Source organism: Gossypium hirsutum, chromosome D08 (genome assembly GCF_007990345.1).
Source record: "Gossypium hirsutum isolate 1008001.06 chromosome D08, Gossypium_hirsutum_v2.1, whole genome shotgun sequence".
Classification (NCBI taxonomy): Eukaryota; Viridiplantae; Streptophyta; class Magnoliopsida; order Malvales; family Malvaceae; genus Gossypium; species Gossypium hirsutum.
In genome coordinates, this window is record NC_053444.1 from 68,706,745 (window position 1) to 68,725,767 (window position 19,023).

General features: G+C 29.5%; 2 protein-coding genes and 1 long non-coding RNA gene across 3 annotated transcripts; 2 read left to right on the forward strand and 1 right to left on the reverse strand.

The window, feature by feature from the left end:
• Positions 1-1,777: 1,777 nt before the first annotated feature.
• LOC121220005 (uncharacterized) lies at positions 1,778-2,726 on the reverse strand. The gene is made up of 2 exons (XR_005917077.1): positions 2,546-2,726; positions 1,778-2,460 (listed from the first exon to the last, which is right to left on the reverse strand). It is a non-coding gene; the product is annotated as an uncharacterized lncRNA (long non-coding RNA).
• On the forward strand, positions 2,088-3,163 carry LOC107932848 (cytidine deaminase 1). Its single transcript, XM_016864959.2, is given in 3 exon segments — positions 2,088-2,485; positions 2,487-2,979; positions 3,132-3,163. Coding segments are annotated over 2 exon segments (885 nt in total). The 3' UTR covers positions 2,974-2,979; positions 3,132-3,163.
• A 13,458-nt stretch (positions 3,164-16,621) lies between these two features.
• Positions 16,622-18,790, forward strand: LOC107932857 (heat stress transcription factor A-2b). Its single transcript, XM_041099029.1, has 3 exons — positions 16,622-17,097; positions 17,187-18,417; positions 18,529-18,790. Exons 1-2 carry the CDS (start codon positions 16,720-16,722, stop codon positions 18,393-18,395), a joined length of 1,587 nt encoding a protein of 528 aa, XP_040954963.1. The 5' UTR covers positions 16,622-16,719; the 3' UTR covers positions 18,396-18,417; positions 18,529-18,790.
• Positions 18,791-19,023: the final 233 nt, after the last annotated feature.

Consider the following 19,023-nt stretch of genomic DNA (forward strand, 5'->3'; position numbering starts at 1 on the left):
TATGGTAGTGAGGCAGTTTGAGAAATTTAAATATTTTAAATTTTTTTAGATTATATTTATTTTAAATTTTAAGTGATGATGTGACACAATTCATAGTTTCACGTCACCTTACCTTAATGGGATCCAAGTTCAGTAACCAAATTAAAAAAAAAATAGTCAAGTTCTGAAACTAATATGGACAAAAAAAATCGACCAATTTTAAAGACCAAATGATGTTTTAACCCGATTTAAATACATGTAGTGATATATTAATCTTTTTATCAAATTCAAATGAATCCCTTAACTTTCAAGAGATCATCTCATTTCCGTTATTAATCAAGCAAACTAAGTGCAAACATGCCCCACATAAAAGATCCACTAGTTCCTAATAAAATTTGTGTATTAATAAACTTTTTAAAAATTTGTCTATTAATTTATACTCGATAATTTAAGTTCGAGTCTCATCATACATAATTATTTTAAATTTAAGTTAATTACAGATAAATTTTATCTAAATTAAGATTAATTGCATTTTATATTAATTTTATTCTAGTTATAATTGTTCAGATATGTAATATGATTGTATCAATAATTTACTTATTGACTTTGAGTTTAAATTAAGAATAAAAAATAATTATGATCAAGAAATCCTCAAAATAATAAAAAAAAACCATAGCTGCCCCCCATGATTCCTGAAGAGGGAAGAAAAATCATGCAATTTCTACTAATCTTGTCTGCTATCCAACATTATGATTAGATTAATTTTGATTATTCATGCATTATGATTCTTTTGTTTGTTTGCATCTTAAAAATGTTTGAAATTGACTTCACCTCAATAATTTGGATGTAAAAAGCCAAAAAGAGAGAAAGTTACGTGCTTATTCAAGGACTGAGCTACTTGCTTTGTTCTAATAGGCTGGTTTTATATGAACCAAACTTTCAATATATTTTGAATTTATAATTCAAATGATTGATTTGATTAAAACTTTCTTATTTAATAAAAACATTTTATTTTATTTAATTTTATGAATTTATTCAATTTGAATTTAAAGTAGAAAATTTAGATATTTTCAAATTTCCGAACACCTTTAATCGTGAATATTGATTTATTTTCTAATGTTTTAGATGGGTAACTATAATAGTTACCTAACTATGTCTTCAGGTTTATTTTGATCATTCAATTATTAATATTTTATTTAGTTATTCAACTTTTTGAAATAAAAAATTTTAGTCATTCTCTCGTTACGAGTGATAGAAAGTTAAAATGAGCTTTTTTTTATTTACATATTAATAAAGCTCTCCAATATTTATACATTCTATTAATTTGATCTTAAATTTAAAAATTTAACAAATTTAACTCTCAATGTTTATAAAAATTGTTATTTTAGTTCTACTTCTAAAAGTTTTAAAAAATAAAAATTGTTATTTAAAATTTTTGGATAAAAAATTATAAAAATGATTTAAAAATCTAAAAAACATAATAAAGTGTAAATAAAAATAAAAAATATATCAAATGATTCAAAAACAAATCATCTATTGTTTATTTTTTATTTAAATGTCAAATAAACATGTGGCAGTTATTTAGTGGTTTGTGCAATTAAAAACCTTATCAACTATGTATTGAATAATAATATGATGTTTTTCAAGTTAGAGCTTTTTTGAGTTGAGTACTTTTAAATTCAATTTTTATTTTTTAAATTTAAACTTTTAACTCTTTAATTAAATTAAATTTAAATAGATTCGAGATCGAATTTTTTCGGATCGGATTCTAGGACTTCCTCTATAGAAAACAAAATAATAGTATAATTAGATATTTAATAAAATAAAAGTACTTAAGTTGGGTTTGGATGGATGATTAAGTACGGTACAATACGTTTAATTTACTTTTTATCTTACACTACAGTATCGCTACATTATTTTTACACTGCTCATCCAAACTCACTGCTCTAATATCCAAATGCCGTTATAAATAATAGCCACTCGCTTCGCTCCTCTTCGAGCCTCCCCTCGCTACTTCCCTCCTAATTTTCAGGAAAATATCGTCGCCGTGATCCAAAACTCAGCCCACCGTCTCCGACAGTGTCAACCCGTAACCCAATCTCTCAAATATGGATCGATCCAGATTCGTAATCGACGCCGTCGAAGCCGAGCAAATGGCCAAACAATCAGGCAAGACGGTGCTCCAACTCCTTCCTTCTTTGGTCAAATCAGCCCAGTCCGTAGCCCGCCCGCCGATCTCGAAGTACCACGTCGGGGCAGTCGGGATCGGGTCATCCGGTCGGATCTTTTTCGGAGCCAATTTAGAATTCCCGGGCTTGCCCCTCAACCATTCCGTCCACGCTGAGCAGTTCCTTATCACCAACCTTTCCCTCAATGCAGAGCCGCGTCTTAAATACATCGCCGTCTCCGCCGCTCCTTGCGGCCATTGCCGCCAGTTTTTCCAAGAGCTCCGCGGTGCTCCCGATGTCAAGATGCTCATAACTTCCTCCGATGATGAAAAGGAAAACAAATAAGCAACACTTGTAATGATAAAGACCAAGAATTTACCCCTTTGTCTCATTTTTACCTCACAGGTTCGGCCCCGATGATTTGCTAGGAAAAGATGCTCCTCTCCTCCTCGAGCCTCGCCGGAACGGCTTGTCGTTTACCTCCGACGGCTGCGAGAACGACGAGTTAAAACACGCGGCTCTCGATGCCGCGAACATGTCGTACGCACCTTACAGCGGGTGTCCATCCGGAGTGGCGTTGATAGACGTTGAAGGGAAGATATACAAAGGGTCTTACATGGAATCCGCCGCTTACAACCCGAGTCTACCGCCGGTTCAGGCGGCAATAGTCGCTTATGTAGCCAGCGGCGGCGGAGGAGGGTACGAGAGGATCGTCAGAGCAGTTTTGGTGGAAAAATCCGACGCCGTTATCAAACAAGAACACACTGCAAGGCTACTTTTACAGTGCATTTCACCAAAATGTGAAGTCAAGGTGTTTTCAGTGTAAAAAACTGTGAGTATTTAGCTTCAATTTATTGCTTATTTATGAATTTAAAATGATGAAATCATGGTGAAAAATGGTATCTATGGATTAAATGATGAAAACCCAGAATGAACATGTAAATCACCAGGTGAATAATTGTGATGATTTGTTATCTTTTGCAGCTTGAAATATATTTTGTCCTGTGTTTTTGTTCTTTGTCTCTGTTCTTTAGTGGATGAATGGACTCCTTTTAGATGTGATGCTGAGAAACTGTTGGATTGATTGATTGATGAAAAAAGGTATACCAAAAAAGAGGCAGACATGAGATTCCCAGTTCCACTTTTGAACTTGGTCCATTTTTTTAGCTTTTGCTTTGAGTTGGTGGATGGTGGATCCCTGTTGTTATTGAATTGCTGCCATCAAAAGCCATTAAGCGCTCTCTCATTACAACAGACCATATGAATTGGTACTATAGATTTGACTCTGGTAATCTTATCCCTCTCTTCGTAAATTGTTAAATCTTTTAGATTAGACATAAACAAAACGAGTCGACTGACTGAGTCACCATGGTCTCGAAAAACTCGAGTCATCAATGGTATGAGAAACATGAGTCCTTATAGACCTGAGAAAACGTCCATCAAGAGAGGAGCTGAGGGACAAAACCGCCAGTTAAATTTATTATTCCGAAAAAAGAAAAAGGAGGCTGATGGAGGAGAAGGAAGTGGTGGTGATGGTGGAGATGAGGGAAAAGATGAAAGAAAGAGGAAGCGGAAAACGAAGAAGGAAGAGCCAATGATGTTTGAACCAGTTTTTTAAAATGAAATTTTAATCGAATGGTTCAACTAGAAAAATTCAATACAGTAATAAATAAGTGAATTTAATATTTTTTTTCTTTTAAAAAAATGAACTCAAATAATTTGTGATCATTTTTAGGCTGAAAAAAGGATGGAAATTGATCGATCTTATCCACCAAAAGTGTCGACTCCATTATTTGGCTTTATCAAATAAAAAACAAAACAGCTAAATGGAGGGCTTACCACAGACGACACCAATGGTGCCTGTGGCAAAGGCGGTACCAACATGTTCGTATTTTAACCCTTTGTTCGTATTTTTTTCAAATTTTATTACTTTAAAAAAATATTTTTTTAATTTATTATTTTATATTATTTTAGTACATTATGCTTGAAATGTATTCATTTAGTGTGTTTTTTATTGAAAGTGATAAAATTCGGTAAAAAAATACGAACAAATGGCCGAAATAAAGGTTTTTTTTTAATTTATTTAAAAAACACACTAAATGAATACATTTCAAACATAATGTACTAAAATAATGTAAAATAATAAAATTAGAAAATAGTATATTTTTTAAAGTAATAAAATTCAGGGAAAAATACGAACAAAGGGCCGAAATAAGAGTTTTTTTTAATTTATTTAAAAAACATAAATCAATATATTTCAAACATAATGTACTAAAATAATGTAAAATAATAAAATACGAAAATAATATATTTTTATTGAAAGTAATAAAATTCGGAAAAAAATATGAATAAAGGGCCGAAATAAGGTTTTTTAATTTTTTTTAAAAACGCACTAAATGAATACATTTCAAACATAATGTACTAAAATAATGTAAAATAATAAAATTATAAAATAGTATATTTTTTTAAAATGTATTCATTTAGTGTGTTTTTTAAATAAATTTAAAAAAATCCTTATTTCGGCTGTTTGTTTGTATTTTTTTCCGGATTTTATTACTTTTAATAAAAATATGTTATTTTTGTATTTTATTATTTTACATTATTTTAGTACATTATGTTTGAAATGTATTAATTTACTGTGTTTTTTAAATAAATTTAAAAAAAACCCTTATTTCGGCCTTTTGTTTTTTTTCTCAGATTTTATTACTTTCAATAAAAATATACTATTTTATAATTTTATTTTTTTACATTATTTTAGTACATTATGTTTGAAATGTATTCATTTAGTGTGTTTTTTAAATAAATTAAAAAAAACCCTTATTTCGGCCTTTTGTTCGTATTTTTTTTTCCGGATTGTATTACTTTCAATAAAAATATATTATTTTCGTATTTTATTATTTTACATTATTTTAGTACATTATGTTTGAAATGTATTAATTTACTGTGTTTTTTAAATAAATTTCCTTATTTCGACCATTTGTTCTTATTTTTTTCCCTGGATTTTATTACTTTAAAAAATATATACTATTTTCTAATTTTCTAATTTTACATTATTTTAGTACATTATGTTTGAAATGTATTCATTTAGTGTGTTTTTTAAATAAATTTAAGAAAAACCTTATTTCGTCCCTTTGTTCGTATTTTTTTACCGGATTTTATTACTTTCAATAAAACACACACTAAATGAATACATTTCAAGCACAATGTACTAAAATAATGTAAAATAATAAATTAAAAAATAGTATATGTTTTAAAAGTAATAAAATCCGGGAAAAAAATACAAACAAAGGGCTGAAATACGAACATGTTGGTGCCTCCTCTGTCACAGGCACCATTGGTGCTGCCTCTGCCACAGGCACCATTGGTGCCGCCTGTGGCAGGCTCTCCATTCAGCTGTTTTGTTTATTATTATTATTTTAGTAAATAAACTTTTTTGTATATTATTTTAGTATTTTTTATTTTTTTTGGAATATTTTGGTAAAAGACCCTTATATAATTATTCAAAGAGTTAAAGTGAATTACTGTCGTCTAGATTCAGTTTAGAAATTATTGAAATTCATTTCTTTTATAAAACAACAACCATTATTATAAAAGATATATATAATTAATGAGATTTAAACTTACTAATATATCGAGACATAAATGTTCGAAGTTAAAGGCTTAAAATAGGGAGATATGACTTGAGATATAATCATGTATTTTAATATTTTGACCCATAAATCATAAACTGTTTATGTCTTTGATTATCTATAACTCGAAACGTCACAATTTGGCCCATTTGAGTTCGATTAACACTTGTAACATCCTTTAATTAACCGATATCTTGTTTAATGTGCTTTAACCTTTGAATTTCATAAAGTTGCACGCATATATGCTCGTTCTGAGTAGTTTTGAAATAGGTATAGTGCTTTGCATCTTGTCATCTTTCTAGTCGAGTTTAAATGTTATCTTAATTTTATCATTTTAACTAAAACCTCATTTATTTTTCACATCAATTTCTATAAATATGTTTATTGCACAATCAACGAACAGAGCCAAAAAAAAAAATTTAGGGGCTGAAATTAAATTGTAAAATGCTATTTCACCAGTTTAATAGTTTATATTTTTATAATTTTTAAAGGATTAAATCAAAATTTCCTTATTTTTTGACCAAAGTATTTTCCTTTACTAATTTAAAATTTTAAAAATTTTAAAAGACCTAAATAAAAAATTTTCCGACCATAATCTTATTTTTTTTATTTTTTTATTTGATAATGCTATGGAGAATAGTTAGTCAAATTTAAAATTGCTTAAATATCTATAAATTGACTATGTCTTATATCATTATTACTATAAAATATGTTAGGTATTAATCCTAAATTGACATTGCAGCGTGTAGTTTCCTTCTGTATTTTAGAATCAAAGGCTTAGTCTAAGTGCAATGAATGTAAAAAAGATGGTCAAAAAAGAGTTAAATATGCTTGTCGTTATGATTTCAATCTACAACTCATGATGTATATCTTCATTTCTTTATATTTCTTAAAAGTATTTGTAGTTGAATATAAATATAATATATATATGTGTAAAATTATTATTTTCATTTTAAATAAATATTTATATTTGATATTTAATTTGAAATTCAAGTAACATAAGTGCTCAGATTAAGTCTTATAATGTGTATAAGTTCTCTTTTCAGATTTATTTTGAGTATAATTACTCAAACATGTGTGTGTTTGTCGATACTAAAAATCAACAAGGGAAGAGGTTGACAAAGGTACAAGGTAGTTCACTATTCACCTTGGGAGGGCAGAGAGTCATCGTAGATGGAGAAGTAACGAAGGAGGAGGAAGAGGGGAAAATGAAAGAGAGGAGTCAAGAGAGTGGGAATTGTTTATTTTATCTTTACTTTTTACTAAGGGGAGAAAGTTGTTATATGAAAGGTATGTGATGCCATGTGTAAGCATCTTATTGACAAACGCGTCACGTCCTTGTCTCTTTAAAGAGGTGGCAATGTGACACTATAAATCGGTAATGTGATAATGTAGGATGATTTAAAAAGTAAAGATTATCTCTTCGTGATTGAAGGGCTCAAAGTGTTGTATGCCAATTGATTTCATTTTTGGCGAAAATAATTGATGCTAAAATTACACTTAATTAAGCGGTATTTAAGAATGATGTGCGAATGTGGTATAACAATGTCTATATAATTTAAGAAATACCACTTTTAAATAAGAAAGTAAAGAAGTGATGAAGTTGAAAACTTGAAAGCAAAATTATCTTTATTTTTGCCTTCAATATAAAGTTATAAACATGAATGATTGGTCTCATAAGGAGTTATCCAACAGGAAGTGATTGATTTTTTATTGTTAACAATCATTCAATCATTTTAATAAGTTACAATCAGATTAATTTAAATTTAAATATAATTTAATCTGATTTAATCCAATCCAAATATAAATTAACTTAAACTCGAATCGATCAAAACCCAAATTAATATGAATCTGTAATGACTTAATTTGAAAACCAATTCTTAAATCGAATGACCCAAACTTAAAATGATATAAAATAGTCTAAAAATCTAAACTCGAAATAACTTAAAATTTACTCTAACTACCCAATTGATGGGTATCCATTCAATATTTTAAAAACAAAATTTTAATAGAGAGGAAGATGGTATATGATGATACATATTAAACTTAATCAACAAAGAAATGACTTAATTCTTTCCATTCATAGTATATGATTATAAAATTGAAACAACAACAATGGAGGCATTCAAGAGGAAACAACATTCTTCAATGCCGTAAGCAGCGGCGGCCACGGTGAATGGTCAGTCCATTAACATTGCGATGCATTATTGATGTCCTTTTCATCTCCGACGAACAAATCATCGGTAGTTCTAAAGAATCCGTGTGCCAAAACGACCGTCAATCCGAATGTAATGCCGCTCATGATATTACTCATCACATCAGTCAAGAAAAACACGGCGATGGTAAACAATGTCAAGACCGTTATGATCATGTTACGGTCGACGACAAAGCCGTAAATCGATAAAGGGTTGTCGCGTAAAAAGTATTGTAAAAACCACGCGATCATTATAACGACAATGATGACCAATGAGGTTGGGTGGAAAAACAAAGTGAGGAGGAGGAGAAAAAGCACGACAATCACATAATTCGTCTTGAAAAACACGATATTTGTTCTAATTCTCCCGACCGCTTCGTTTACATTCGGGGGTAAGTTTAATGCTCGAATATTGATCATGTCTTCCCATTTTCTTCGTGAGCCGAGGCCTGATCCGAGAAATTCTCGTGCTTGAACAATTAAGCTCAATGACTGTTGTGGTAACTCGGTCGGAATGGTTCCATATGTTGTCATTTCTTTTTAATTTTAATTTTTGATATGCAAAGAGTTTTTGGCCTTGAGGGCTAAATGTCAAAGAAGGAAGAAAGATGGAAGAAAATAAACAAAAATAAAGGGAACAAATTGGTTTGTTGTTAATTGCTAACTTTGAGGTCAAGTTTTGATGGAAGAAATAAACAAAATTTTGTTGTTTAATTTTGTGGTTTAAAGTTAACCCACGTTGGTTAAGTGTTTAGGTGAATTCGTTACATAAATTAGTTCAAGATCTTATCTTATTCGTGTAATTATTTTTAAATGATGAGATCAAATAAATTTAAAGTTTGAATTTCGATATTTATAACATGTTCTTATTAGAATTGAATCCAATTCAATTTGACTTTAAAAGAAATTTATAATGAAACCCATTATTTTCAAAATCGGATAAGATCAGTTGGTTAAATCGAGAATCGATACTAGTTCAGAATAAGAGGTTAGATTGGTTGATCTATGAACCGATTGAACCAATCAAACTGACGATTAAATCAGTTGAACTGATTTTTTCTTTTTTTTTTATAAAGTTTACCCGTGTTGCGTTTCCTGATTACTTTTGGATTTCTTTTTGTGAAATCGGGCGATTGGATCAACTTGAAGATCACACTATTCGACTATCTTTTGATATATATTAAAATTAATATATTTTAGTTTTATGGCGTATAATAGGACTATCTTGTAATTATATATAAATATTTATTATAAGTGACATGTTTTTAGCTTGTATATAAGTGTATGTTTGTGGTTGATAATGTGATTCATCATGGATTAGTATATGATGATATAATGGTTTGGACTTGTATTGGGAAGATATAAGTATAGTAGATAGAATGGTTGAGTGTTAAAGGTATATTTGGTTATTAGATGTTTGGTTAATGGTTAATGAATATGAAATGGTACTTTGATTGTTGATTTTGAAAAGTTTTAGTTAGATTAAGTGAATTGGTATATGTTGCTAAATGACAAAAACTAAAACTAAAATAAGTACTTTGGAAAATAATAAAATAAATAATACATTAAATTTAAAAAATAAATATAATTATCTAAAAAATTTAACTCCGTAAAAAAATTTCTCATAAACAAACGTATGAAAGATTGAAACCTTTTGAAAGAAAAGAAAGGTTAAAACCTTGAATTTGTTTATTAAATCTGTTAGAAAAAAACAGTTTGAAAAAAAAAATCAAAGGTTGATGATAAAAAAAGGCTCAAAATACAATTAAAACCATTTTGACAAAACAAACAAACGTTAGTGGCCAAATTTATCTTTAAGCCTTTTAAATTTATTGTTTACTTATAAATATTGATGTGAGCTTATATTCTGAATAGAATACTCACTGAAGCAGCTACGTATAATTTTGTTTTTGTTTTTGATTTATTCTTAATAGTCTGACATATCTTGATTTATTAAATTTTATTTTAGATATTATTTGATGATTTTAACGATTTTTGCTTCGTAACCAAAACAAACTAAAAGGCAAAGCTCGATATGGCAAGTTAGCAACCATATGCAAAAGATTAGTAGGTCAAGACTCGCGTAACGGAACTTGTGCGTGGTGTCAAATTAGCAATGACTCCCTCGGGTTGACGTGCATAGAGAAGCCTGTTGAAAAAAAAATAGAGTTTTTGGAAGCTTTGAGGCATATTCTCAATTAGTAAAAGTGGATATTTGAATAATAAAATTATAGCTTTATATTCTATCCCATGAGACCTTTTATGTTGAGGAAAATGGACAGCATAGTCTCACATTAGTTAGATATCAAGTGTGGAATATGTTTATATATATGAATCAACTTGGTGGTTATTGAACTTGTTTTCGGGCCGGGCCTAAAATTTTGGTTGGGTCTAACCCGACCCATGTACACCTGTAGTTAACACTGCATGTATATCTTTTTGGATAAAATTTTTTATTATTTTCAAAAAAAATTTAACAGTTTTATTTTTCCAGTTTATTGTTCCAAAAAATTGGTATTTTTTTTACTATTGGGCACGAAAATAGTGGAGTTGTTTCAAATAGTTCTTGCATTTTTTTTACTATTGGGCACGAAAATAGTGGAGTTGTTTCAAATAGTTCTTGCATTTTTTTTACTTTTTTGCTCCTATCTATTTACCGTTTTGCCCCTCCGTTACTAGTGTAAATAGAGGGTCAATTTATATATTTCTTCAACTTAAATTTTTTGGTTTGTTGTCTTTTGCTCTATTTTCTTTGCTTGAGCACCAAAAGTATTGCTATTTCTTTTGAATCAATTGTATATCATTTAAATCGATTTTTTGTTTCTTTAAATTGATTTTTTTTTGTTGATTGAACCGATTCTTTTTACTTTTTGAATCGATTCATTGGTGTTTAAACTCGATTCAAATGCCAACAAAAATAAATAAATACAATGGATTTCTATGAATGGTAGCAACAAGCTGTAAGTATGTTTTAACCTTGAACACAAGGGTATTAGTAGGTATATTAGACAAAGTAAATGAGCTAAATTCTTTGAAAAAAAATATAGATACTAAATTCTAAATTTATGAAAAGTACATAGACTTATGACATTTAACCTTTATACTACAAAATATTTATTATTAATATATTTATAATTGTAATAAATATTTATTATTAAAATATTAATATTGAATATTTTTCAGTAATATATGAAGAATATAATTTAAAATTTATTATTGAAATATTTAATAATTTATTAAAATAATAAAACATCATATGATTAGATATAGATAATTAAATATGTATGTTTACTAATAAAAGTTATAATATTTTATATTAATATTTTAAAAATAAAAATTTATTATTAATATAATAGTATTAAGCTTGATTTAAGTTAATTTTTATACAAAAATAAAATCACCCATAAAAGAGTTGTGTTTCCACTGTTTTACTATTGTTTTTTTGTTGTGTTTTGTTGTTGTTTTGCTGTCATTTCGCTGTTGTATTGTTACTATTTTGTTGTTGTTATTGTTGTTTAGATATTGTATAATTCCTGTTTTATTGTTAATTTTACTATTATTTTAGAGGCATTTGTTAAAGTTATACCTATTTTAGTGTTATTTAAGTATAATTTTTAAATTTATTTTCAATTTGTTGAGAAACATTTATCTTAATGTTTTTAGTGTATTTGATGTATTATATTTTAAAACTTGTTTTAATATGAAAAACTTATATATAAATAAATTTAATATGGATGGGTTGGGCTCGAATTTTAGTATTTTTATCAAATGGGCCTGAAATTTTGTTATGATCCAGCCTGACCCATGATCACCTCTACCAAGTTTCCACCTCCTTAAAAAATGATTTGGTTTTTACACAATTGCCCTTATTTTTCCTCAATTTACAAGTTTTTGAAAAAATCAGTCCATACCCGCTGGATGTCTTACCTTTAGTATGTCGTCATTGGAGAGATCTATTAAGAAGCCCTCTTGCACACTCGACGTTTCGAGTAGATGGTAAACTATTCTCCCTTTTTTTAAAAGGTTTAGTCGTAAAATATTTAGTCTCTTATTTACATTTGATTTGTTTTGACAGGTGTTTACGTGTGCAAGAAGGTAAGTGCTAACCCGTATGATCAGGTAAGCTATCTTCAAATATAAATAATCAAAAATATTTTGTACTTGTTTTTTTTATTTTTATCAATATTTTATAGGCAGTGAAATCTTTTCTCATCCTATGACTTTCTCCCTTTGGCAGAGTATTTTATAAGGTAGGTTCTCTCTTACAGAATAGATTTTTTGTTGTTGATGATATACGTTACTGTTATCTTCTTTTTTTTCGTTATTATCACACTAAAATCAATAATTGGTGGAATGGGCCCTGCCCTAGATATTTATAAAGGAACATATATGGTGTCCAAAAATAATATGGTTTGTTCTTTCTTCAAACTAGTTCTGTGTTTTTTTTTAAACTATTTAAAATAATATGTTTTTATGATTGGCAAATTAACATTGAAATCTAACACGGTAGTTTTGATGATATTTTAAAGATCGACTTTATGGAGGTTTTTTGTTGGCTTTGTTTTGGTGTCAGTTTTTGGAATATTGTCTTGTCAGCCTGATTAATTTATTTTTCTATATGCAGATCTGAATTTGAAGGCTGAACTTCTTCGAAAATATCACACATGCTGCTAAATGATGCGAGAAGAGAGCTGAATTTGTTTAGTATTAGTGAGTGCAGGGAACGATACTCAAACTTTAAATTTTACTTAAAAGTTATGCAACAACATTTTATTTTTATTTTTTTTCAAAATTTTCATTTTAAATCATGCCACATAAGGGAAGAGAGTCCTCTATTTATAGACAAAGCCTTAAAACATCAACGGTTAAAATTAAGTTACATGGTCCACTAAGGATGGTGGAGATCTAATCTCAACTAACTCCCAGCCACTCATAATAAATGTTATACAAGAAGTGTGATCAAGTGTGGACAAGCCTATGTACATCCATCTAGAATCTTCCAATCCAAAGGTTTTGTAACACCCAAACCTGACTCGATCAATGGATCCGGGTATGGTATGTCACAACTTAAAGATATGTGAATTTAATAAAGAACTCTTAAAATTTTTAGAAGCAATGAGGTCTTGGCGTATACCTCGAATTTGGTATAAACCCTAGTAAATTATTAAAATTTTATTAAAAAAAATATTGTTGATTCAACCAATTCGATTCAAACATTATTTATTTTAATGTGATAGTGAATATTGATTTTGATTTAACCCAAAAAGAAATATGATGAATTTCGAATAGACCTAAGGTTAATTTTTAAAAAAAGTTTGAGGGAGCTTCAATTCTTCAATTGTTCGGGTCTAATAGGGTTGAAGTTAATCCTCTACCCCATAATAATTACCAATATAATATTTCTAATATGATTACATCTAGAAAACAATTAATGTCATTAAAAAATTAAAATTTATTATTCTATGTTGATAAATAAATAAAATAAAATTGTGGCACAAATTATTATAGAATGGTACATTCGAAAATTCAACGCATTTTGTGATTGAAGTCAAAAGAGGATTTGTTTTAAGATTTATCTTTCTTATTGGGAACATTCATCGAATTTGGTTTCTTTCCTTCTAAGAGTGAGTTTGGATGAGCAGTGCGTTTACCTGTGGTTAGTGTAAAAATAGCGGTGGCGGTGAGATTAGATACTGTAGCGATACTGTAGCGTGAGACAAAAAGTAAACTAAACGCACCGCACCCAGTCGCGCATCCAAACCCACCCTAAATTGGGTATGTACATCACATCTCAATATGTTTTCACCCTGTTTTATTTATTATCTAATTTATATGATATGAAATTAAACTTTTTTAATTTTATATCTTAAAAAAATCTTTTAATAGTATGTACTTGGAGAAAAAATTTCAAAAAAATAAAATAAAATAAAATTGAAGGGTTGAATTAATGGTTGAGAGGATGAATTTGCAACAATTGTATTGCCAAGCAACGTTTCATACAGCAAACTTGAGACAGTTATATTCATTGATTGCTTTGAATTATTTGGAGAAAGCATGAATTTTGAAGAAGTTGAGTATAGGTTATGATCATACCATTGATATGACTGAAATGCTTATTGTGTTCCACTTTTTAGAGAAAATGTTGATCTCGAAGGAGCTAGTTATAGGTTTAGGTTACAATATAAACATTGATAAGAATAATAGGTTCGACTTTTATTATACGAATGTATTATTTTTGAAGAAGGTTATGATATATAGGGTGGGTTTGGATGCGCGATTGGGTGCGGTGCGGTGCGTTTAGTTTACTTTTTGTCTCACGCTACAGTATCGCTACAGTATCTAATCTCACCGCCACCGCTATTTTTACACTAACCGCAGGTAAACGCACTGCTCATCCAAACTCACCCATAATCAATCATAACAATTGGTGCATGTTTCTCTTTGATTTTTAACTTTAATTTGTTTACTTTTTATGGTCAAATTTAATTTTGAATTGATTTTTTTGAATTTATATCAAAATTAATAAATTTATTTCAAATTTTAATGGTGATCAAATCGAATTAAATCCAAAACTGTTGTATTTGAGTTTAGGTAAGGTCATTTTTTTTTCATAATTTTCATTTATTTTGAGGATGCTTAAATTTTGTGCTTAAAAATAGGAAAATAATTTTTGAAATTTGATTAAATTTATTAATTTAATTTAATTTAAGTTTAAAATGTAATAGTAAAATTTGATGCATCGTTAAAATTAAAATTAAAAAAAATTCAATTGTGTTATGAATATCGATATCCATCAAGATCAAGATAAGTTTTAATCTACTTTAAATTCTAATAATCATTAGAAGTAGATCAATTTAAATTAACATTCATAATTTAAGGATTTCTAGTGCAATTAATCCACATCAATAATTAATGTTAAAATAGTTAATGGGTCCTACCTACACAACAAAAATGGTGTGCGAATCTCCTACTGTGGTGGATGTCTTTTGGCCTCCTTTTCAGAGTACAATTTGGCGGGGTGGCACGAACTGATTGGCTCAATTTGTACTCCATTTTGTTAAATTTTCCTTTTTTTAATAATAGTTTGACAATTTAATATTTTAAAAACACTGAAAACGAGCAAGGTACGAGAAAGGACATTTTGATAGAAAAGAATAAGACACGTGGATACCAAAAAAATAAAAGGGAAAACGACGCCCAAGACCACTAAACTATTAGTAAATTTATATTGTGGTCACTTAATTTTAAAAAGTTACAAAGTTGCTATTAAATTATTTAAAAATTTTCATTTAAGTCATTGGGCTATTAAAATCGTTGTCGTATGGCCTTCTCCATTCATACTACCCAAGCCAATGAAAGCTCTCATTCACATTCTCTTCTACAGTTCAATGTTTTTCTCATGAAATAGTTTTGAAGTTGTGAATTTGTGAACCAAAATCCTAACAACTTTCTTCTTCAATCTCCAAAACTAACTATCAAATCGCCTTGAATTTAAGGCACGTTCTTCTACTTGTCGATAGGTACTGATCCACTGTACCATTCATTGAATTGTCGTTTGGAGCTCGCTAGCCAAACTTTAAAAAAGAAGAAAAAACTCAATATCTTAAATAAAAACTTACGAATAATTCAAAGACCAGTTTGTAACTTTTTAAAGCTGAGTGACCAAAACGTGAACTTATTAATAGTTTAGTAATATTGTGTGTTGTTTACCCAAAAAATGGCTTTTCCTTTTATACTTAAAAGAGTCAATTTTATTATAATATTATAGTATACTTAATATTTGTTTAAGCTCGATTCAACTTGAAATATAAGTATCAAATTTTACTTGAATTTATTTATATTTGTAAATGATTAACTCAAGTTTGTTTTTGGTTTGCTCATATTATTTTTTATTTAATTTAATATTCTAATATTTTGTATTAAAATTTTAAATATGGGAAATTATGCAAAAAGTCTAATATTTATATTATAGTGTCATATATTATTATAAACTTAATTTTTATGTGATATAAATTATTTCATATGTAAAATTAAATAATATATAATACATTATTAGAAAACGAGACGGCTCAAGGTTAGGTCTTAAATGTTGGAATCCAAACTAAATTCATATTTTAAATGGATTTATTATTTTTTTTGTTTAAATCCATTTTTCGAATCTAATATTTTTGTCTAAACCCATTCGAATTTCAAATAAAATTTTGAAATTAAACGGATAACTTGACCCTTGAACAGGTCTGCTCTTGCACTTACCCACATGGTGACATCTCATTCAATAAATAAGACTAATTATGGTAATTGATTTTTGAAGACGGTTATTATTTTAAATAATCTAATTAATAAAAAAATTAAAGTATTTTTAAAATATTTTACCCCAAAATATTATGTTTTTTTTCAAATTTTATCTCTAGCAACATTATAAAAATAAAAATTTGGTTATCAGTGTTAAAATATTATAAAAATAAAAGGACAAAATTGTGTAAAATTAAAAAAAAAAAACAGGGATTAAAATTTAAATTTCAGCCTAATATGACCTACTTTTTAAATATGATTTTAAATAATGTTAAACAATGATTAGCCATTTCCCTAAACAGAAAATATAGGAGAATGCAGACAAGTAAAAGAAGTGGAAAAACAAAATAAACGTGGGAATCTCTCTCTATATATACATATATACAGCTTAGAGCACTGAATTTCTCCTCCATTAATTCCTTTGAAAACCACTCAGATTGTTCAAAAGAAAGAATCAATGAAAATGGAAGAGTCGGCGGCGGAGAAAGAGAGCACCGGAGCCGCCATTCGCTACGGAGACGATGATCAGAAAGCTTCGTTAGAAGCAAAGGAAATGAGTGTCGTCGATGATATGATCAATGGTGGAGATTTATCGTCGTCTTCAACGGATAATTTGGTGAAGCCAATGGAAGGGATAAACGGGTCGGGTCCACCGCCATTTTTGACGAAAACGTTTGAGATGGTTGAAGATCCGGAAACCGACCCGATTGTTTCGTGGAGTATCCATCGCAATAGCTTCATTGTTTGGGATTCTCATAAGTTCTCTGAAAATCTCCTTCCCAAATATTTTAAGCACAAGAATTTTTCAAGCTTTATTCGCCAACTCAACACTTATGCAAGTCATCTTAATTTAACCCCAATATTTCTCTAAATTTTGCAGTGATTTTTTTTAAAAAATAATACAAATTTCCGGGTTTTCTTCAGGGGTTTAAGAAGATTGATTCTGATAGATGGGAATTTGCAAATGAAGGGTTTCAAGGAGGAAAGAAGCATTTGTTGAAGAATATTAAGAGGAAAAATAGATATAATTCAAGTAATATTAATACTGAATTGGAAGCTGAGATTGGGATTTTGAAGAAAAATCAGAGTGAATTGAAGATGGAAATTGTGAAATTGAAGCAAAAAAATGATGAATCTAATGATAAACAGGAAGCTGAGATTGGGATTTTGAAGAAAAATCAGAGTGAACTGAAGATGGAAATTGTGAAATTGAAGCAAAAAAATGATGAATCTAATGATAAACTGAGTGTTTTCGAAGATAGGATTCGATTTGTTGAGCGTAGGCAACAACAAATGTTGAATTTCTTAGTTAAATTAGTGAAATTCCCCATTTTGTTTCAGCAATTGATGAAGAAGAAACAGGTGGAAAAGAAAGAGCTTGATGAAGGGAAATTTAGTAGGAAGAAAAGGAGATTGCTTGAGACACAAGTCACTAAGAGTTTGCTTGAGCTTATGGGAACTGATCAAACGGTGACAAAGAGCTTGAATGAGCCTATGGGGAATGGCCAAAGTGTCACAAAGAGCTTGCCTGAGCCTATAGGGACTGACCAGAGGGTCACCAAGAACTTGCCTGAGCCTATGGAGACTGACCAGAGGGTCACCAAAGACTTGCCTGAGCCTACGGGGACTGACCAAAGTGTCCCAAAGACCTTGCCTAAGCCAATTGAGACCGACCAACGTATCACAAAGACCTTGCCTAAGCCAATGGAGACCGACCAACGTATCACAAAGACCTTGCCTAAGCCAATGGAGACCAACCAATGTATCACAAAGACCTTGCCTGAGCCTATGGAGATTGGCGAAAGTGTCAGCAACTCTAAAAACCAAGTTGATCAAGTGCTGGAACCAATGCAATCTGATCACTTCTCAAAGTTTTTGCTTGATTGTATGGAGAAAGACTATTGGGTTTCCATGGAAGATCAAGAGAACATCGATGCACAAGAAATGTCATCTGTTTATCATGTTATGGCCGAAAACCTATTAGGCGAAAGCTCATGTGTTGAAAATGCAACAAATGAAGAGTTATCAGTGAAGGATTCCAAGGTTTATCTTGAATTGGAGGATTTGATCAATTGGAAACCCTCTAACTTGACTGGATTGGTCAATGATCTGCTAGTGGAACAAACTGGCTGATACAACTATATATCCGACACAGGTTTGTTCTATTTCATCCTCTATGTACCATCATATCTCATATCTATATCTGTATCTGAAGTAAACAAGGATATCGTACATGCTTTCTTAATGTAGATGCCATTGGTTGCAGGAAGGTGACTGCAAGTGTATCGAGGCTTGAAGCTGATAGCAACAAAGGTTTATATAGCTCTCTATATTACTGCTTTCCTTAAGATTGTGAAAACTTTAAATCATATATAACAGTATATATATACAACAATGTCTAGTCCTTTTTAACATATATATACATATATATAGTTATATACCCTTTACCCTTTATTTATCAAATTCTGCTACTTCACTTAAAAGGTTAAAAATTGAAATCAACGGTGTTACATATTTTGATGCTTGGCTTACTTGCAATTCAAGGAACTTATGGATTTTGTACCTCCCTCTTACTTGTTTATGTGTTCTTTGTACTTCAGTTTTATTCTTATGATTAATTCGATAGTTAGGGGCTTTCTCTTGTTTTATTTTTTGTTATCCAACCATTTCCTTTTAAAAAAAAATGAAAATATTTGTTTCTTTCTTCTTTCTACTAACATAAAAGAAGTCAAGAATTTTCTGTTTCAAGAAATTTGTATAT

Excerpts from the sequence above, each read along its gene's own strand:
- LOC107932857 (XM_041099029.1), top strand. The coding sequence starts at position 16,720 with ATGAAAATGGAAGAGTCGGCGGCGGAGAAAGAGAGCACCGGAGCCGCC. Across the intron at positions 17,098-17,186 it reads TTCGCCAACTCAACACTTAT|GGGTTTAAGAAGATTGATTC; the intron begins GCAAGTCATCTT and ends GGTTTTCTTCAG.